At 40.1% G+C, this 22,805-nt stretch overlaps 1 protein-coding gene across 1 annotated transcript in view; it reads right to left on the reverse strand.

Annotated features, from left to right (window-relative positions):
• Positions 1–22,805, reverse strand: part of DDAH1 (dimethylarginine dimethylaminohydrolase 1) — a 221,938-nt gene that overhangs the window by 23,373 nt on the left and 175,760 nt on the right. The window contains exons 3-4 of the mRNA XM_006898367.1: positions 17,274–17,347; positions 16,387–16,506 (exon numbers count right to left, since the gene is read on the reverse strand). Of these exons, the coding sequence (XP_006898429.1) occupies positions 16,387–16,506; positions 17,274–17,347 (194 nt within the window). The remainder of the gene's footprint in view (positions 1–16,386; positions 16,507–17,273; positions 17,348–22,805) is intronic.

The raw sequence follows: 22,805 nt of genomic DNA on the forward strand, positions 1-22,805 counted from the left end.
TGATATGTAAGTGCTCAGGATTGATTTATCAAATTTTAGATAAACAGATGTCTTAGCAATGGAGTGCAACATTCTAACAACTCTTAAAATCATGAAATTCACCTAAAGTTTCCGGATACAGTTTCCCATCAGACATAACTCACTTGGAGTTCAACCTCTGGGATGAAGAAATACCAATATCCTATTCATGCCATATTCTGTGCGTATTTAAACTGCTCACTAAATCTCTGACTTTAATTGGCTTTGGTTGCTCTCCAGAAGTCCTTCTCAAATTCACTCTAGCAAGCTTCAGAGTTGGAACAGACAAACATCTTACCTAAATAGTGAGCTGAGTTTCTTCTTTCTCCCACTGTTCCTATGTGTAGAGTTTAATATCATGTTTACCTTTAAGCCACAGGATTTAAGAGCTAGCAAGGAATATAGACTTTTATATTCAAAGTCAAAAGGACTCCCTCAAGGCCCATGGAAGGTGAAATGATTAATGTTCCAACAGGAAGGTTGGTGGTTTGAGCCCACCCCTAGATGCCTCAGAAGAAAGACCTGGTGATTGAGTTTGGAAAGATTATACATTGAAAACTTCATGAAGCACAGTTCTACTCTGACACAGAAGGCATTACTACAAGTTGGAATTGATGGCAACAGTTTGCTTTAAGTGTCTACTGAGAACAAAAGCAATAGATATTCATTGTAGGTAAATTGAACTCTAGTGGTGAAATATATATAACATATCCATAAAAGTCACTAACTATAAAGTCGGCAGTTTAAATCCATCAGGCGGTTCAGGGGATAGACAGACAGGCTCCTCCCATACAGATTCATGGCACTGGAAACTCTGTAGAGGGTCTCTGTGGAGGGACTCTGTGAGATGGAATCAACTCAATGGCAGTGTATTTGGTTTGTGGTTTTTTTTTCTCCCTCTTGAACATAAGACATTTGATTTTAGTACTACCAAGAGACAGAAAAGCAATATAGGGGAAATGTAAGATAAATGTCCTTATGACAGGAGAAGAACTGATGCACTGAAGTTGTGGTATTGGAGAAGAGAACTGACAATCACATGGACTGCCAAAAGAACAGACAGATATGGCTCGGAGAAAGTGCTATCAGAATTTTCTTTGGAGGCAGAGATGGTGAAGCTTCATCTCACTTATTTTGGATATATTGTTAGAAGATGTTATTCTTTGGCAAAAGCCATCATGCTTGGAAAGGTGGAGGGTCAGTGAAGGCAAGGAAGACCTGCAACGAGACAGTCTGACACAGTGACTGCAGCAAAGGACTCAAATATGTTGAGGAAAATCAGGATGATACAGGACAGGACATAGTTCAGATATGCTATTCATAAGTTGGCTATGAGTCATACTTGACAGCACTTAACAAATTCTGTAAGTGTTTGAGAAAAAGTTAGTATTTCATAAGCATTTGGATATCAATGATGTGGTAGGGTTCTGTGTGGTTTTCTTTCACCTGAGAGTTTTCTGAAGCACCAGTTATTTTACTCAATATATTATTCTGAATGATTACAGGTAGTAATTTCTGTTCAAGGACATAGCAAATTACCTTTGGGATGAATTTCTTCCTTTGCCTTCAAATGCTAATAGAGGAGCTCGTGAATTCCATGCAGAGCCAGGGTTTCTCACAGTGTGGTCTGTGGCCTACCTGCATCCAGATATTGCGGGAAGCTGAATTCAGTCTTGCTGAATCAAGAGTTTCCCGTGGTGAACCCAGGAATGTGATGTGCATTTACCATATGCACTCTGTGTGACTCTTGGGTACACTGTTACCTCAAGAAATTAAAATGAAATCAACCTGACCTTCTAGTATGAAAGGGATTATTAATGTTATCGATGCTACAACTACTTATACTTCGAGTGCTTAACACTTCTTGTGTTGTAGATGGAAAATAAAATAGTAGGAAATTTACATGACATGTAACAGATTGATCACCTTTCATTAGCTTCCACTTGGGTTGTTTCTTCCCCTTTAGCTCTATGCATGAGTCACTTCAGTACATGTGGTTACAGCTTTGAACTTGGTCCTACTTCAGAAAGAGCCAAAGCAGGGTGACTGTTGTAGCCTATCTCCAAAGTTGCCTTTTACATATGCAGACAGTGTTCTGAGGAACACAGCGGTCCAACTGTAGCAGTAGAATCATACAGGGATCATCTCTGAAAGGATTTAGAAATATTTGTAAAGATTGCTAGCTAAGATGACATACTGAGAGATGAAAGCAAGGGTGATGGAGTGGTTTTGCAGGAAGGGCCTGGAAAATGTACTCTGACTTGTTTCCCTTTCAGATCATCTTTTCTATGGGTGGCCCAAACCCCACTACTGTGTCAGATAGTGAGAATGCTGTCCTCTAAGGCTCAAGCACTGTTGTTGTAGAGGACTGCTGAGTAGGAACTGATCCATAGCTGACCCTCCAGTGGGTTTTCAGAGGCGGTAAATCACACGGGAGGAGACTGCCCAGCCTTCTCCCACGAAGCAGTGGGTGGATTCTAACTGTGTGCCTTCCGAATTGCAGCACAGCTTCTTACCACTAGGCTACCAGTGCCTACATTTCACCTTATGCTTTGCTAACTTTCAGTCAGGCAGTAAGATACTCATCAACACCTAAGGTGTTTAATACACGTGATTTCCAGAGAAACAGTAACCCAAAACCCAACCATCCTCTCCCCAGATCAACTGACATACTTCCTAATCCCTTTACCACCAAAGGGGACCGATGCTGGCATGGCCAAGGGTGCCACTTAGGTCATGCTGTCATGTACCATTTCAGCTCACAAGGGCAAGATTCCTCCTGATTACTTTTGCAGTCTTCTCCCACCTTACCCTGATTCAGCTAAGGCACAAATATGACACTGCTGGAGACATAAGGATGTGCAAAAGGTGCTAAAGTGATATTTCTTGTGTGCTTTGAGAGGGTGTGGACAAAAATAATAAAGAAATGGGAAGGGTAAAGGGCAGACACTCCAAATTGGGATGCGTTACTGACTGCTGCCAATGGAAACTGAAAGGGACGCCAACCCTGTTAGTGTCTCCTAAGCTTAGGCCCTGGCTGTCGCCCAGAACTGCTGTCAGCTTGCCATGTCTGAGCAGAGCTAAAGCTCAGTTTCCAAAATGTGAATTGAGGTCAGAGAAATCCAGCAATGTGCTTTTGCCCACCCAAAATGCCCTCTGGTTAACTCCTTTGAAGGACTGAGTTCACGGTGAAGGGGAGAATTCGAACTCTCTTCTGTAAATGTCACCAAAGACACTCCATGTGGTAGTAATTTATGAACTTGTTTTGCTCATCTCTGTCCTTCAAGGTCTGGTACAATGCCTGGCACGAAATAGGCATTCTGCAACTAGCTGATGCTCAACTGCTGACCTGACCCTTCCTCTCATCCCCCTTCCTTCCTAAAGTCTATCAGTCCGTGCTGTGTCACTTTCTAAATGTACCTAACATTCTGTATTCTATTTTCTCAGCTATTTTCCTAGTCTAGACACATCTTCTCCATCATGCCTGGTGTGTGATGGTAACGAACACATTTATATTACATTTGATCTTTATTCCAGAAGGAGTTCTGGTGGCCTAGTGGATAAGGAATTGTGCTGCCAACTTAGAGGCTCCTGGTTCTAATTCACTAACCGCTCTGCAGGAGAAAGATGGGCAACCTCTTCACCTCTAATTCATTGCCTCTGAAAACCTGCTGGAGGGTCAGCTATGAATTGCTTCTGACTTGATGGCACCTAAGAACAGCAGCAATCTTTATTCCTATTAAATCATTACAGGTAAAATGTCAGACAGACCTTTCTGAAATACTGCATACTTTGAGCATGCTTGTTTCTGGTTTGATGGTACGTAACATAACATCAAAAGGACAAGCCCTGGAGAAACACATAGTGCTTGGCAAAGCAGAGGGTCGGCATAAAGTAAAAAGACCTTCAAATAGATGGGCTGCCACAGTGTCTACAACAGGACTGATTGTGTGGGTGGTCATAGGACTGGTTGTGGCATTTCCTTCTGTTGTTTACAGGGTTGCTATGAGTTGGAGGTAATTCAATAGCACCTAAACCCAACTACTCCACCGGTCCTACAGATTGGAAAATCCCAATCCTTGGTCTTTGAACCAACTCTAATTTATACCTTAAATCTCTTATTTTTTTTTTTAATTTTCACATACTCCCTCTCTTCTTTGAGCCACTGTCCTTTGATTACAAAATACATATTCCCCTAGGTTGTCCTGTATTAAAGGAGCCCTGGTGGCACAGTAGTTAAGTACTGCAATGCTATCAAAAGACTGGCAAGTGGAACACAGCAGCCACTCTGTTCCTTCAGAGACAGTAACTTGGGAAACCCTGTGAGGCAGTTTGCCTCTGCCCAATAGGTTGCTGGGAGCTGGAAACAGCTCCACAGCACTGGGTTTGGTTGCTGGTTGTATTCTGTTCTACAAGACCTCTCCTCCATGCCAGCCTATGGTTTACTGTTTATTCATTTTAACTCCCACCTCCTGAGACCCCTCCCCCTTCAGGCCCCTTTTTACCTTTACTAGGAGTCATTTATTTGACATTTATCTTACATTTATGTAACAACATTCATCTTTTAACATCTTGAATGTTTCTCTAGTTACTGTGGAGAGGCCTGAAGGACAGAAAATGCTTCTCATCGATTTCCGTATGTCCTGTGCTTGGGACAATCCATTACATACAGCTTCTGCTTAATAAGTATTATTCCTGTCTTATGTTCAGGAAGCCTGAGCTTCAAGCTCTGGTGAGATCACTGTCTAAATTGCCCTTTAAAAAGTCTTTTGCAGAAGAACAAAGTAACAATGAAGCTTTTGAAAATGTTAGCTTTCCTTATAACACTTAATGCATAAATCAGAAAATTATATTATTTGCTAGACAGAAAACTTAGTAACTATATATGTAACTGGAACTTCCTCAAAAAAAATGTAAGCAGGCTGCAGTCAACTGTGGTTCTTCTTCTCCAAAGGAGCATGAAGACGCTCAGCTAACAGCAACAGAAAAAGAAACAAACACAAAGGTTTTTGGTTAAACACAACTCTCCTATCACTTACAGCAACCGAAAGGACAATGTCACAGCAGCTGAGAGTCTCTCATGAACCCACTTTGGAAGTACCCTTATCACTGATGCCTTACAAGTAAGTGGCTGGTACTTCTTGCCAAGGGTCTGCAAACTACCACATTCAAGACACCATCTTCCTGCTTGATATTGGCCATTGTGAGATGCTCAGTGGGAAAGAATGAAGTCTCATCCTCTGGAGAGAAGAGTCTGAGTAGAGGGGACAGGGGTCACATGGAGACAGCTAGGGGCAGAATCAGAATGACAATCCGTGAACTTGTTTACTGAGGGTTCTGCTTTGCCCTCACACCCTCTGCTGCCCTAAAGACAGCCAGTCAATTGCAAGTAAGGTCTCTAACATCAGCAATGATGTCATATTTAACATAGTTTTGGTTTCCCTCCCTCTTTCCTGCATAAATTTCACATATTAAGAATAGGTCCTGTCATGCCCTCTCTTTGCATGCGCGTTCTCATTTGTGCTCTCTCTCTCTCTCTCTGGTGTGTGAGCATGGGAGCATGAATCAATTATAAGTTACTTGTTCTCAAAAAATTACAACATCAGCATTTTTTGGGAGCCCTAGATAGCTCCATAATGATTTGAACCTAACAAATGGATTAACTGATGGAATCCAATTACTAACACAGTTAAATCTGGTACTTTAGGTTTATACAACCTTGAACTCTGGGCAGCCAAAAAGTAAGGTGTTCTAGCCTTCTGTGGCTATATTAGGATACTTCCCCTACTTTCACTCCTAGTCTAATTAGACTATCTTATTTTGTATCTTATTACCTAGAGGCTGTCTTCTTCTTCTTCTTCTTTTTTTTTTTTTGAGGCTGTCTTCTTTAGTCAATATTATAAACTTGGTCCTTTGGAAGATGAGGGACCCTTGCAGGCTATAGCTCTCAACTTGGCCTGTGTGTCAAAATCATCTGTGGATCTTAAACAAAAAATATCCAACACTGGCTGTACTCCAGACCTAAGCTATCAGAATTTTCTGGATTTGGCCCAGGACACATACATTTTCAGAAAGCTTTCTAGATGATTCTGAACCACACCTCATTAGTCACTACTGCTTTAAGGCCACATGCTGACTTCATACGAAGTGTGAGTCTTTGAAAGGTCTCCCTAACTTAGTTACCTATTGTTGTTCTAACACTAGAGGGGCTGACAAAGTGAGGGGCTTTAGCAAACTAAAGTGTATTTCTTTTGTCAGGCTTTTTATAAAAGGCTTCCACCTCTGTGTAAGCTCTGGAGGAAGGTCCTCCTGTCTTCCGAGCTTCTGCTCCTCAGCGATCTTCACATAGCTCGTCCCTTTCCTCTTCCCTCATCTCTGCTTGTTCAAATTCTTTTCTATCTCCAAAGAAACTGATTGAAAAGTCACTCTGTACTTATCCTGCCTCACTAACCTAACACAGATAATCATGACCACAAGAATAAAAATTAGGATTCATAGTGCATATTTTTGAGGTACACATTTCAACCCACACTTCCACCTTTTCAAAGATCATTTGCCCAATCAGTCAACAAATATTTGACTTTTCTCCTACAACATCTCATAGGGCCAGCTGAAAATACTTTGCTATGAGTCGTACTTGCCTCCAAAGCACCTAATAATGACAACATTGCATAATAGGCAGAACAAACAGAAGTTAATACTTGAAATAAGATTCCCCCCCCCATGACGTATTTTTTTTTTAATACTCAGGAAAATAAAACCAAAAAACCCATTATTGTTCCCTTTCTCCTACTTGGCTAATTTTGCCTTCTTCTACCTTGGAACCAGTGCTGCAGTTGGGCATGGCTGTTTTGGTTTTACAGCCTCAGACTGCTTAGTGCCTTATCATGCCAAAGCATTTTATTTTGGCCACTGCAGCCTTGTTGGCACACAGCTCTGGGAATACTGTCAGATAAGGCAAGTGCAGCCAGGAAAAGGAACATTAGCAGTTGTCACAAACTCAGAGGCTGTTTGGTTTTGTGTTTTAATTTCATAATAAAAGCATGATAGTGGGTTGTTTTTTAAAATCACTGTTTTGTGGATTTGTGACTATAACTGGAGCAGACAACTAGATTACAAGACTAAATTAAACCTACAATGAGATTGTCAGTCTGCCTTTCACAGCAGAGCCCCAAAGTGGAAAATCCTGTGGCTACACACTCTAATTCCACATGAAAACAACAACTAAAAATGCAAAGTCTCTATTTTTCCATTTCAAACACACTGTTGATAATCATCAGATTTCATTTGCTAGTGCCGTTTTTAATGGTCATTAAAGGAAATTCCAGGTAATTATAAAACCTATACAAAATCCAAACACAGGAAGGGTTTTCCATCTTCATTTTATATGACCATCTATAAAAGTACATGGACACTTTTGGGCACGAAGTCAATGCTGAAACTTTGTCAAGGAAAGGAAATACTATCTGAGTGACCTCTATTACATAGTTAGTCATTGAAAGGGGGGGGAAAGCACGTGCTGTATACAATTTAAATTAGCTGCAAAGTAGCCCCTGTCCTCATGCAAGGAATGTTAGAAATGCATTTATTTCAGGAAGTCGCTGAGAAACCTAAAAGGCATTTCCATCATCAAGACACACTAGGAGCATTTTAAATTAAAATTACTAGTATGTTGGAATTCCATTTACTACATTTCAGCTTCATTTACATGACAGAGACATGAGAAATGGAGTGGTGATCTCACAATTCTTACCACATCTTTTTAGTATTTCTATTAGTATGAATTTTAAACAATTCATTGTGATGCAAAAGGCCAGAATTATTAATGAAAGAAGAGAAGGGAGACCGAAGAACCAGGAGCAAGCAAGGAAGGAAAGATAAAGAGAGGGAAAGAAAGGCAGATAGCTAAACAAAACCGTGTAGGCAAAAGGAGAAAGTAAGGGCTCCCTTGCACTATAGGGAGGTGAGAATCCGCCCCTTGCTGCTCAGCCAGCAGATGGCACAGCCCCCCAGCCTCTCCAAGCTGTGTATGCACTGGCTTTCTCACCTAATTAGTATTGGGAAAGTTTCAGCTAAGGGTTACTTGGCCATCACTATCTCTTTCTCTCTTCCTGCCTTACATCTTCTTCCCTCCTTTTGTAATTCCCCGCCCCCACTCCCTGCCTTTAAAATGGACCAAAAGACTGAATGCTAGCACTGAGACTGAATTAAGAATCATGTCCAGTCTCTCCACTGGCGGAGGTTACAACCTGCCCTCCTGTAACAGATCATTATCTCACTGCTGTCAAGTTGGAACCAACTCACAGCTGAGCCTTCAGTGGATTTTTGGAGCTGGAACAGTTAGAGAGGCAAGGCCATTGGGTTAGTGGCCCGTCTCCAGACTAGGCCACTCTGACAGGTAGCATCCAAGTTCTCGGAATGGAAAATCTTGGAATGGATCTAGAAAGGGAACGACTAAGATAGAGTAGAAGAAGACTCCTTAAGATAATCTTTCCCCCCCTTTTAAGTGAAAACCAAAACAGGCTAGTTTGTAGAACAAAAGACATCATTCAAAGAATAAGGCAGACATTTGGATGTTAGACTTCACAACTGAAGAATTATTTCTGCAAATTAAGCATAGCCAACATTCAATCATCTTCTACATATAGATTTCAAAACTAAAAATTAAACGTGTAATAGGCATCTACAGAAAAGTATACATACATACTATACTGGTCCATGAATGATCGCTATCATCAACATTCTCAAACTCACTGCCACTGAGTTCAAACTGACTCAAGCTGGGTTTCTAGAGGTTGTAAATAGCATGGGAGGAGACTGTCTACCTTTCTCCCTCAGAGAAGCTGGTGGATTCAGACTGTCTGCCTTTGTGTTTGTTGGCAGCACAACTCCCTACCCATCAGGTCCCTACAGCTCCCATCACCCCTTTAAATCAAGAAATAGCAAGACCCTCTGCCCACAACAGCTGTCCTCCTTAAAATCATCACCATTCCACAGCTACCAGCAGGGTTTTGCCTGTTGGCCTGTTGTTTTTATAAACAAAATCACGGAATATGTATTTCTGGAAAATGGCTGTCATTTGCCCATTATTATTGCTGTGATCATGGTTCCAATTGTAAAGCACCTGGAGGTTTCGTCCTCTAGAAAAGTAACACCCAGGCATGGACTAATTAATCCTATTTTCTTTTTCTGGCTAAACAGACTTGGGCAGAATGACAGTAGACTCTGCCCAGGGCATGAAGGGAATGTCGGAAAGGACAAGAGAAAAATTATTAAAAGAAGGCAGGTTGCTAAAAAATTTTTTTTTTCTTAGATAACTATTTATAGACATTAAGTATCTTTGGCAATTTGTTCAAATAAACCCAACCTCTATTACCCTGGTCAATTAGGGTAAAAATGCAGCAACAGTGTGTCCTCCTTTCTTCCTTCCTTCCTTAGGCTGGCACCTTGTATTAAATGTGTGGTGGGCTTTTAGCTGAAAGTTAATAAAATCTTCCTAGATGGATGATTTAATTTAAATATACTCTGAACACACTATTAAATCTACGACAACCTAGACAGATACTTTGACTATCTCCGTAAGAACCCACTTCATTAACCAAGAATGGATTGTAACCTATTACAAAGTGTTTCAAATGCATTAAGACTGTCCAGGAACCCTTGGGCTCTCAGCTTTGCATGAATATGTAAGAAGTGGCTTCAGACTCTGAAGGAAGGGAGCACCCAGTGAGCAGTGACAGATGGGGAACCAATCAAGTGTCTGACGTGTGGGACAGGAATGTACAATTCACCTTCATATACACAGTATGTCCTTCAAAGAGATGCCCAAAGGGAACAGAGAGACCCCCGGAACTACACTCATACCTTTCTGAGGAATGTGAGGATTCCTGATACCAGTAAAAATATGAGAAGAAAGGGGAAAGGTGGGGATCAGGAGAGAGGAGGAACTCAGCTAGCATCAAGTCAAGGAAAAAAAGAATCAGGAAATGTTTTCCAGTAGTAAAAGAATAGGGATGGAGTCACAAGTGTGATGGAATTGGCAAATGGAAAGTGGAGATAAGGTCCAGGAAACCTAATTCTGGAACCATAAGAGCCTACTCAAATACTCTATTTCTCAGACCTCTGAGTTTTTACATATAAAATAGGAAAAATAAACTAACATTTATTTCACAATGATGGATATATTTTTTAATCCATCTCACTAAAGATTTCCTTTATTTAATTGAAATTTTAGTGAAAGTTTACAGAAATTTTGGATTTCCATTTATACATTGTTGCACATTTTCCTCCCTGCCCACCCCTCTCCCCAGTTCACTTTACTATGCACTGAACTCTTGTCATGAAAATAATACCTAATCACATATCCCTTTTAAAGAGTTCTCTCCCTCATCTGTTTCAATGCAGTATACATTATTTATTGCCTCTTTTCTTATGTTTCCCTCAACCCTGATATCAGTCCCATTTTACCACAGTGGCTCTATGCAATATTTGTCCTTTTGTGACTGAGTTATTTTACTCAGCATAATGTCCTCCAGGGTCACCTATTTTGTATATTTCATGAGTTCCTTGTTTTTCAATGCAGCATAGTATTTCATTGTGTGAATATACATCAGTTTCTCTATCCATTCATTTGTTGATGAGCACTTGGGTTGTTTCCAACTCTTTGTTATTGTGAAGAAAGCCCCAATAAACATAGCTGTGCATATGTCCGTCTGCTTTGGTGGCAGTTATGGTTTCTTTAGGGTGTATTCTCAGTAGTGGAATTGCTGGGTCAAATGATATTTCTATTTACAACTTTTTGAGAAAGTGCCATACAGCTTTCCAGAGTGGTTGCACCATTTTACACTCCCACCAACAGTGAATAAATGTTCTAGTTTCTCCGCAACCCTGCCAGAATTTGTTGTTTGCTGCTCTGTTGAATTTTGCTATAAGTTAATATCTCATAGTTGTTTTGATTTGCATATTTCTTAGAGCTAGGGATTTTGAACACTTCTTCATTTGTTTGTTTACCATCTGAATGTCTTTGGTGAAGTGTCTGTTCATATCCTGTATTCATTTTGCAACTAGGTTGTTTACTTTTATTTTGTTGTGGTGCTCGAGTATTCTATAAATTCAAAATATAACTAACTCCCTTATCAGACATGTCACTACCAAATATTTTTTCATAGTCTGTGACTTCCCTATTAATACTGTTGGAGAAGTTTTTGGATATGCATAGGGATTTGATTCTTAGAAGGTCCCATCCATCTATTTTATCCTTTCCTGATTGTATGTTTTTCAGGATGCTTGGAAGACTGTTTATGTTGTGGATTAGGGATTCTAGAGTTCTTCCAAGCTTTTCTCTGATGAAGTTTATAGTCCCTGGTTTTAGTCCTAGGTCCTTGATCTACTTTGAGTTGGTTTTGGTGTATGGTGTGAGGTGTGGATCTTGCTTGAGTTTTCTACCTATAATTTTACCATTTTGCCAACATAATTTGTTAAAAAACAGATTTTCTTCATTGTCACTGATCTCCTACTTTGCCAAACACGGTGCCCTTTGTTAATATTTTAATCTTTTCTGATGCTGTATCCAAAATAAGCAAGTAGGAGTATCACCTTCCTTGGTTTAACAAGTGTTCTGAGTGTATTTTCCAAGATTGATTTGTTCTTTCTTCTGGCAGTAGATGGATATGTTTTGATTTACTTGTCTATGTTTGTATGTATGTCTATTCATTGGTATTATAATTCATATCACTATCAATTGTACTGATTGTTCTAATGCAGGAACTAGACTGTTTGCCAGCTGATGAGGAGCACATTTTACCTAAATATCAATTTCACCAGTCCACCTGCTGTAAACCTGGCTCATGTCCTCAGGGAGATCTCATTATTCTTCAGTTTAGTTTGTCTTCCTGCTTACATGACAAGCTAAGAGTATGCTAGAAACACAGCAGGTGTGCACTGCCAACTCCACAGGTTCACAGTTCCAGCAGTACATTTGCTGACAGAAAAAAAGATCTCCAAAGAATGTCAGTAACCAGTAAGGACCATTTATAGCTTCGGACACAGAAGGTGTCAAGGGGAGAGTAGACATCATTGTTAACCGTACCTCAGATGACCTCTAGAGGAAGGACTGCAGAGTCCTCAGAGGAGCGTGTCAGGACCTGTGGTGTTACTGACAAAGTAACGGGAAGGGGGGAAATGACCAAAACTATGAGACAGAGCGACCACGGCACACATGGAGCCTCGTCTTGTCCCAAGATGTTGACAATCTTATTTGCTGACAGCAGGATGCTTTTCCTTCAAATGTCTTCTGAAAAAGGAATGTTGTCCCATCAATGTCTTTGAAGGAATGCAGGTACTATTGTGTCCCCTGTGTCTCTCTGTGCCGAGAGTCCTATGAGTCTCTTGTGATACACTCATTTTCTGCCTCACTTTCTTTTTTTCTTTTTCTTTTCTTGTTGCCTTCTGTCAAATAAGATCTGACTGGCACAGGAGATTGCCCCTCTTTCTCTGGCAGAGCATCTGGTAGATTCGAACCATGTGCCTTTGGGATTGCAGTGCACCTCCTTACCACTAGGCTACCAGAGCTCCTCATCTGTCTCACTTTTAAGTTCCTTCTTCTTTCCACCTTACTTACCTCTTTATTTTCAGTGGTGGTGGTGGTGTTGTTGATTGCTGTCGAGTCGAGCACAACTCAGCAACTCTATGAACAAAAGACCTAATGCCTTTCCATAACTATCGTCATTTCACCAAGTTCACAGAGTTTCCAGAGGCATGTCGTTTAGGAAGTGGATGCCACTCCTGCTTCCAAACCTGTTTTACATCTGGGAGCTCCATGAAACACTGTCCATACTGGGAAGCCATTCTCGTATTTGATACCCCAATGGCACACGGTTCAGCATCACAGCAACCCAGGTTACTTCATACTGCACATTGACAAAGAGTGATGTACAAAGTGGAAGAGTGCTCCTCCAGATATAACAGCACTAGTTTCACTTAGCAGTGGTTAAGTGTCGTCAAGTCGAATACTGGAGAGGCCTAGAAGACTCTATTCTGGGAATGTGGCTTTTTGCGGCTTGCGGATGCTGATCCAGATGGGCAAGTGAAGTGAAGTTTTTGGGGTTGTGCTTTTTTTGGGTCTTGTTTGATATGTATTATTGCTCTTTTCCCCCCCAGAGTGGGGGTCCCTGAGCCTTGCCTAGGATTTAAGTCCACTCAAAGGTGTTGGCTTAAAATCCCACAGTAGCCCCTTATATTATAGTTAATCTGGTTCCCTCAGAGGAAACTGGGTGGTATAAGAAGTTTGCAATCAACTACTAACCTAAAAGTTAGTGGTTTGAAACCCCTCAGCTGCTCTAAACACTAAGGGCCTGGTGAACTGCTTCTGAAATGATTTCAGCTAAGAAAATCCTATGGAGGAGTTCGACTTTATAGCACATGGGATTGTCCCAAGTTGGCACCAACTTTAGTAATGGGTTTGGTTTTAGTTTTTGGTATCTTCGAATATCATCACACTTTGCTCATTATACCATGTACCTATAGAGAATGCCCTCTAATTGGAACTCTATCACTAAACTGTCTCCTCTGCACCTCCAGCAGCAGTTAAAACCAATTTTAAATACTGTAGCTAGTTATTAACCTTGTTCTATACTTTAATAAGGATATGTGTTAATTTAAATTAGAATCCTAGTCTACTCAGTATGAATGATGTGGCTTTAAAAATTTTTCTTTCTTTTTTTTTAACAAGGCAGGAAATAGTCCAGCTTCAGTTTCCCCCCATCTTACCCACCCTGATGCATAACAACCCTAGGACAGCATAAAACTACCCCATAAGGTTTTCCAAGTCTGTAGTCTTTATGAAAAAGACTGCCAGATCCTTCGCCCACAGAATCGTTAGTGGGTCCAAGTTCCTGGTCTTTCTGTTAGCTGATAAGTACCACTGCAACACCAAGGATGCTTTCTCTAGTCCTAGGGCTTTTAAATTTCAGACATGTATAGACCAGACCAATTATCTCAGATATCATGGTTGAAAATGGCAGAAAATCTCAAAGCAGAAAAGTAATCTTCTTGGACACCTTGCGTGACACAATTCATCAAATGTTTTCTTCTGGAACATGTAGGGGTTTTGTGTATGTGTGTGTGTGTGTGTGTTTTAATTTAGGAAGCTAACACAGCATTCTATGTGAATCAGAACAAAAGAGTTTCCAAAAGAAACAGGGAAACCCACCATAATACAAATAAAATTTCAGATCATATAGCAACAGTTGTCATATAGCCTTAAAATGACAATGGGAGGTATAGTTGAGGAGATTAGGGGAAAAAAGGTCAGCTGAGCTGTTTAGAAATGGTACAGGTGACACAGTGTGGAATTCTGCTCAAAGCAATGATTGTTTCCGAGATAAACACTGTCAGCTCCAGCTCTGATAAAGTACAAGGCAAAGTAGAAGATAAAGACTTGAAATATAATGTACACAAAGCCTGTATAGAAGAAAAAATTATATTACAGAAAGACTTGGATCTCAGTCACAAAAGGGCAAATATTGCACAGGGCCACTACTTTAAAACAGGACTGACATTGGGGTTGAAGGAAGACAGAGAAGAAGGGGAGGAATGATGTACACTGCATTGCCACAGATGAGGGAGAGAACTGTTTAAAGGGATATATGATTAGGTATTATTGTCATGTCAGGAGTCCAGAATGAAGGCTGCACAGTGCAGTGGACTTGGGGGGAGGGACTGCATAGCAATGAAAAAATCTTTCTTTTACTTATGAAGGAGAAAAGTGAATTGGGGGAGAGGGGGTGGGCAGAGAGAAAAGTGCAACAATGAATGACCGGAAACCCTAAGTCTCTGTACACTTTCATTAAAATTAATGAAAAAAGAGAAAGACTTGAAACAAACTACGAAACCTCTCTTTGCCTTTGAGGAATTTCTGCAAGATCTTTGCTCTTGCTCCTTTAATAAGTCTATGTGACCTACGAAGTCACCTGAAGGATTAGACTAAAGTGCTAGGCCATGACTTCCTGCTGGCCTTGTGACCTGCTCAAGTCACTGGATCCAGCCTTCCCATCTGCAAAATGGAGTTAATACTCCTCCCTCATTCATTTATCTAGTCACCAAGTATTTGTAAACAGCCAGCTATGGAGCTCTGGTGGCATAGTCTGTAGTGAGCTTCGCTGCTTACCCAAAGGCTGCATGTCTCTGTCAATTCAGAATGCCCTGGCACCTCCCCAAGAGATAGATGGGCAGTCTCTTCCTGTTAAGGTTTATAGCCTCGAAAACCAGCTGGAGGGATCACTATGAGTTGGAACCACCTAGACTGCAGTGAGTTTAAATTTGAGTTTGTCCTGGAGAAGTCAAGATGGTTTGATGGTTAACTGGCTGGTGCAGAAGGTCAGCAGTTTGAAACCACCTGCCACTTCACAGGAAAAAGATAAAGTTGTCTGGTTCCATAAGGATTTATAGTCTTAGAAACCCACTGGAGCAGTTCTATTATGCCCAGGGTCACTATGAGTTGGCATCAACCTGATGGCAATGGGTATATGTGTGTACAGGACAAGCACATGGTGAGCTAAAAAGACATGGCCTGCCCCCTGAAGAAGCTCCAGATAATCTCACAGAATAGTTAGTTAATCAGCAAGAAAGTAACTTTAAATTATAAAGTAATAAATCCAAAGTCTTTATTACTAGTGACTTCCACGTTCTTTTTATTCTCCATCTTTTCCCCCCTTTTCTTTCTTGTGTACCATCGAATCAGATCCGACTGGCACAGGAGGGGATTGTCCCTCCTTCTCTAGAGGAGCATCTGGTGGACTCGAACCATGTGCTTTCTGGATTGAAGGGCAGTGACTTCCACTCTTGATTTAGTGTGGGAATTAAGCAATGTTTCTGGGCTTTTCTATCCTTATTTATTAAACCACTCAAATGCAAATGAAGAAGGTAAGATTTTCAGGTATTTCTGAATCATGAGTTTGTATAAAGATTATCAATAAATAGTTCACATCTACAAAATGGTAAGACCAATATAGTAACTAAGTGTATCAATTGCCCAAGTGAAGACTGAAGCCATATATCCAAGGAGCTCTAATCTGGTTGCATGCCTTCTTTCCTCCCCAGAGGAAGTAGTTTTGAAGACTTTGGCATTTATTCTTTTGAATCATGGAATTTCTAGTAACCCTGGTGTGTGTATAAGAATGGTTGGCCAATGAAGATTTTTTTCCTTTAGTCAGATGCTTTTGATTCCTCTTGGAAAAAGAGGTCATGACAGTGGACATCCCAGAAAGCTCAAGTGCAAGCTTTTCTTCTCCCTGCCACTTCATAATGGGAAAGATTAAATGGTAGGCATTGCCTGCCACATTTAATAGGATGGTATATTTTAAAATATACCTTCAGGGCTTTTTGTGCAGTTTCACTGGAGCCAATTGCAATCAGGTTAGGCCCGGCCATGCTGCAGAAACTCTTCAGATGCAAAGCATTGGTCACTGGGACAGTGGAGACTGCATAGTCCTGCATATGACAGAAAATCAAGCAGTTAGGCACTCAAGAAAATTCTAAAATGGGTTAAAAACTTTCCCAAGCTACAGCTGCTAGCTGTATGCGAGGGGCTCTGCATGTCTGGAAGGAAAATTGGGACTCTCAGATTTTGGTACTGCCAGGTTAGAGATGACTGGAAGAATAAAAGGCAGCCACGGTGTTTTACCTGTTGTTTCATCTATGGAGCTAGCCACCCTGGGAGGGTGTGTCTGAATAGCCTGTTCAAACTATGGCTCAGCTGCTGCTACACACCCTTGTGAGGCACAGAGTTGCTTCCTAAGCTCTTTGGCAAGCCAAAGAATTATTCGAGTTAAGGGTCCCTCACAGGATTGGTATGTAGTCTCTAGCATAGTGTCTGGTATATAGTAGGCTCCCAAGATCAGCACCCTCTGATTCCAATCTGAAGAATTCACATATTTATTTCCAAGCCATTCTGTGCTCAAGATTTTTTTTTAAGTTCTTAACCATGTAAAGAACATCTGTTGGCTAGTTGTATGATTACAAACTAAGAACAAACAAAAGATGCTCATAACTAACTGTGCCTGTTGTTGCTTCAGTAGCTTAACAAAACTTAGAGCAATTTAAGTTTGATAATGTCTAGAACTCCTAGCAATATTACAAATTATTTTGCAAAGCTGGTAACATAAAAATACCATTATCCTTGACATATTGTTTCAATGGGTCGATGAATATTTATTAAGTAATTATTCTGTTCCAGGCATAAATTATCCTTTACTTACCTTAAAAGTATCAGCCAAAATTTCAGCACCTCGTTGATTTGTCCTTTTGGAAAGGCCCACAAAAAATTCTCTGCCTGTAAGAATGTCATGGAACACAGTGAGTGGGTGGCACCAAAAGGCTGCACACTATTGCTTTTATCTAGAAATAATGATGCTAAAGCATCACATAGTTTTCTCCTTCTACAGGGGCAGCTCTACTGGGATTCTGATGCATGCTCTCTTTACAAAAAGGTACTTCATACTATTGTCCTTAGAAGTAAATGTTTTAGAAATAAGAAGCATCCATATTGGCAAAGAGATGGTGAAACTGTTGCTATATGCAGATGATATGATAGGGTACACAGAAAATCTCGAGGACTCAACAAATAAACTAGAGCTAGTATATAGAGCTAGTATACCAATTTAGTAGAGTGGCAGGATTGAGGATCAATATACAAAAGTCAGTAGGATTCCTCTACAGTAACAAGAAAGAAGGAAAATAAGAAAGTAATACCATTTACAATAGCTAATCACAAATGGAGATACTTAGGAATACACCTAACCAGAGACACAAAAAACTTCTACAAAAAAACCTACAAAGCACTTCTGCAAGAAACAATAAAAGATCTAAATAAATGGAAAAATGTTCCCTGTTCATGGATAGGAAGACTCAATATGGTGAAAATGACAATCCTATGAAATACAATCTTTATTTTTTAATTTTTTAATTAAATTTTATTAATTTTAATGAACATTTACAGAGATTTTGGGCTTTCATGCATTCATTGTTGCACTGTTTTCTCTACCCTCCCCCCCAGTTCGTTCCTCTTTTTTTCCCCCCTTGAAAGTCTGTTTTAATTGTCCCATTGCCACAGTGCTTGTCAAAGTCAGTTCTGATTAATCTTTGTCAGTGTGTCCTGTGACATTCCCTATCACTCCTCCCTGAGAGAGACTTCACCCTGATTCATAAGGAAAAGGGGACAGCATATTCTCTTAGCTTCTTCCTGCTGAAAAGGGACGCTGTAGGTTTCAGGGTGAAGATCTTCTCTCACTACTCTAAAGGGCCCCTTTGGCAGTAGGAAACACGTAGACTATTGTGGAGGTTGATTTTGGAATTTAGATGCACTGTTATCAATTGTGCTTAGTTGTACATGTTCACATCTTTGTGTTTAATACAATCTCCAGACAGATGCCAAACTATTTTTCAAAGATAGAAAAGACAATGGGCAACTTTATTTGGAGAAGAAAGAGACTTAGAATAAATAAGGACTTCTAAAAAACAAGAATGAAGTGGGAAGCATTGTATGTACTCCCTGATTTCAAAACCTACTACACTGCTGTAATAACCAAAACAGCATGGTACTGGTAATGACAGGCACATAGACCAATGGAACAAAATCTAGAACACAGAAATAACCCATCTATATATGGTCAACTACTATTCAACAAGGAAACAAAACCTATTAAATGGGGAAAAAACTACTTCAACAAATGGTGCTGGCAAAACTGGACTGCTACCTGCAGAAAACTGAAACAGGACCCACACTTCTCACCTACACAAAAATCAATACAAGGTGGATTAGAGACCTGGGGTAAAATCCCAAACCATAAAGATCATAAGAAACAGAGTGAGACCAAGCTGAGAAGGCCTAGGCTATGGTATAAAAAGGCTGACAAATACAGCCAGAAATAAACAACCGGGAGAGGGTAAAAGTGATGAATGGGACCTTCTAAAGATTAATCCCTGTGTACACCAAACACTTTTTCCAATGGACTGAAAAGAAAACCTACTGACTGAGAAAAACAATTAGCAGTACTCAGACAAGGGTCTCACAGGGCCTCCATAAGAAAAAGACTGATAATATAATTACAAAATCAGCAAAAGTCATGGAAAGACTTTTCACAGAAAAACATATTCAGATGGCCAGCAGACACATGAAGAAATACTCAAAATCACTGGCAATAAGAGAGATGCAAAATAACCCATAATGAGATACCATCTCACCCCAGTAGCAGTGGCCAAGTTTAACAAGGCAGCAAACAATAAATGTTGGAGAGGATGTGGAGACATAGGGATTCTCATACACTATTGGGATTGTAAAATGGTACAACCACTCTGGAAGGCAAGTCGGTGTTTCCTCAAAAAGCTGAACATATAAATTCCATATGACCCAGCTATTACACTGCTAGAAATATACCCCAAGGAAACGAAAACTGAGACACAAATGGACATTTTTACTCGAATGTTCTTGGCAGCGTTATTTACCATTGCAAGAACATGTAAACAGCCCAAATGTCCAAGCACAACAGAATGGACTGCAAACTTGTGGTACATTCACACGATGGAATACTATGCATCACTCAGAAGCAATGATTTAGAAATTTACTACATAACTTGGGAGTGACTTGAGAGCATTATACTAAGTGAACTAATTTAGTCTTATAAGGACAAATACTACATAAGACCATTATTGTAGAAACAGAAATATAACTATTAAAACATGTATGAGGATCCAAGTGAAGGAGGGTGGGAGTAGAGGGGTGAGGATGGGCAGGAAGGAAATCACAGGGTCACAGAATTTGGTGGGTGGCAGGAGGTGGGTAAAGGAAATGGGAAAGATCCTGTGGGGATCTGGAAAGACAGAGTAATGGTGGGTATGGTTCAATGATGATTAAGTTTATAAAACATAATGAATGGGAATGGTTGTATGAATGAAGGATGCTGTGAAACATAATGTATATGAACTTTGTAAGCAAACAAATATAAAACAATTTGGAAAAAACCCTTTCAAAAATATAAAATTTACTACATAAAAATAAAAATAAAAATTTAAGTTAGGGACAGTAGTTTTCCTGACAAAATGTTACTCATTTGACAAAAATGTCAGCTACAATTACATACTAAAACAACATCCCTTAATTATTTTGAGGAACAAAACATATATAAATGAGATTTATACATAACTGACAAGCCATTCAATGGATTAAGCAAGTTATGACTGATTCCTAAGAGGGCATGATGAGTATTTCTATTGTGAAAGACCAGAGTGTGACAAGGGACCTCTGGTAATATAGTCCATAAGAATCTGTACTTGCTGACCGAAAGGCAGGGCCTCTATGGCACTCTGAAGCCTCCACAGGAGAAAGATGGACTGTATGAATTAGAGCTTCTGAAAACCTACTTACAGCAATGAATTTTGTTATGAGAGAGTGACAGGAAAATATAAAAAACAGTATACTCCTTATTTCTAACATGTAAGGTGGACTTCTATTTCTGGCAATGTGGTAAACAGTTGTTATATGTACTGTAGAGTTTGTTCCAATTCATGGTGACACTATGTAAAACAGAAAAACACTGCCTGATCCTATGACATTCTAACAATTACTTCTGTGTCTTAGTCTTTTGTTGCAACCACTGTGTCAGCCCACTTTGTTGTCTTTCTTACTGTTGTTGTTGTTAGGTGCCACTGCATCAGCTTCAATTTGTGTCAACTCTATGTACAATAGTTAAAAACCTTGCCTGATCCCTCACAATTCTCATTTCTCAGTTGTTTTTAATCCTAATGTTGCAGTCATCTGTCAATCTGTTTTTGAGGGTCTTTCTCTTCCTGTTTCTGACCCTCCACTTTTCTCAGAAAGATGCCCTTTTTCAAGGGCTAGCCTCTCCTAATATGTCCATCTCTTCACTATTGTGAATAATGCTGTAGTCAACATTCGTGTCAAACCTCTGGTTTCTTTAGGGTATATTGCTAATAGTGAGACAGCTGGGTAAAATGGTATGTTTATTTCTGTGGTGTTAGGCTAAAAGTTGGCTTTTTATCAGCCATTATAGTTAGCTGCCTGATGGTCTCCAGCTTCCTTAACTACAAACACATAGTCTTACAAATCACAATAGCTGTAGGACTAGGATAAGAGAAACACTGCTTCCCATACTGGGCAGCAAGACTTGAGGTGAGCAAGACTTGAAGAAGCAAGATGTCAGGTGAACAATTCTTGTGGTGGCAATACCCTGCTGAGAGCAAGACCCTGGTGGTGGAGAGACTGTGGCATTGCTGTGGAGAAATGGAGGCAAGGTATGACCTGTGGCTTCTTGCATTTGTGCTGGCCACAGTTAAAGGTCTGGCTGTTCTTGCTGGATTTTTGAAGAAGCTGACTTATAACTGCTCTGAGGCAAAACTTGCTGGATGACTGGGTTATAACTACTCTGAGGTGAATTTTGATAGATGATTTTCATTTGACTGCTGAACTGAAACCGGACCCTGGACTTGTTGAGGAATTGTGCTTTGGAATGGTTGCACTAAAGCCTGGACTTGCATTGTGAGATAGTCTCTGCCTCCCCTGCTCACTTCCTTAATAAACCCTGTTGTTGGTACCATAATTATGAGTCTAAGTCAGCAATGAATAAAGTAAACAGATCTCTACTGCTGGTCTTCTAGAGGCAAAATGGGGCCAAGCTACACGCTCTTTATCTGTTTTCTGCTCTTGGGTGGTGAGGGGATGTGTTATTCTTACTCCCTTTGGCCATCTCAGAGAAATGTTCAAGGCCCTATGCCTCCAAGGCCCATTTCCCTCCTTTATACAATTTCCAACTTTTTGAGGAAGCACCAGATTGCCATCCATAGTGGTTGTGTCATTTTACATTCCTGTCAGCAGTGTATAAGAGTTCCAAACTCTCCAGATCTATCTTTGTCAGCATTTGTTGTTTGATGTTCTGTTGTTTTTCTTTGCATGTCTAATAACTTGGGATTCTGAACATTTCTTCACGTGTTTGTTGGGCATCTGATTTTCTTCTTTGGTCAAGTGTCTGGAAGGAAGCAAGGTGAAGAAGCCAGACTTGGGGCAAGCAAGGCCCATCTTGTGCCCATTTTGTAACTGAGTTGATCGCATATTTCTTGCAGAGATGGAAGCAGCTCAAGTGCCCATCGACAAACGAATGGATAGAAAAACTATTACATCCACACAATGGAGTATTTCACCGCACTGAAAAAACAATGAACTTGTAAAACACTACATAACATGGATAAGTCTGGAAGACAGTATGCTGAGTTAAATAGCTCAATCCCAAAAGGACAAATACGGCATAAGACTGCTATTATAAAAATAAGACTCATACGGGTTTGGGGAGGGTGAAGAACAGGAAAAGAGTAGATAGATAATGAACACAGCACTGAAATAGGTAAAGGAATATTTGAAAGAAATGGATGATTATGCATTAGGCATTATGACAACACTCTGAAATAAGACATGCTATTATTACAAAGTGAGATAGGGAAGAAGGGATAGAGAAGGGAGGAAAATGAGTATCAATGAATGAATGAAAACCCTTTCTGTAAACTTTCACTAAAATCACAATAAAGAAAGGAAAAAAAATAGCATGCTCACAGCATGTGAGATGAAATAGCACTACTACTTTTGCCTCTAAAAAGCACCTGGCTATCTTTCATCCTAGACAAATTAATTTGGTCTTTTGGTCCCTAAAAGACCTTCCCATTGAAAGTAAAAGAAAGGCTGAAATGGAAATATTGGGGTTTAAAAAATGGTTCTTATGTCATT

This window comes from Elephantulus edwardii, unplaced genomic scaffold (genome assembly GCF_000299155.1).
Source record: "Elephantulus edwardii isolate Elephantulus edwardi_28Jun2011 unplaced genomic scaffold, EleEdw1.0 scaffold00227, whole genome shotgun sequence".
Lineage (NCBI taxonomy): Eukaryota > Metazoa > Chordata > Mammalia > Macroscelidea > Macroscelididae > Elephantulus > Elephantulus edwardii.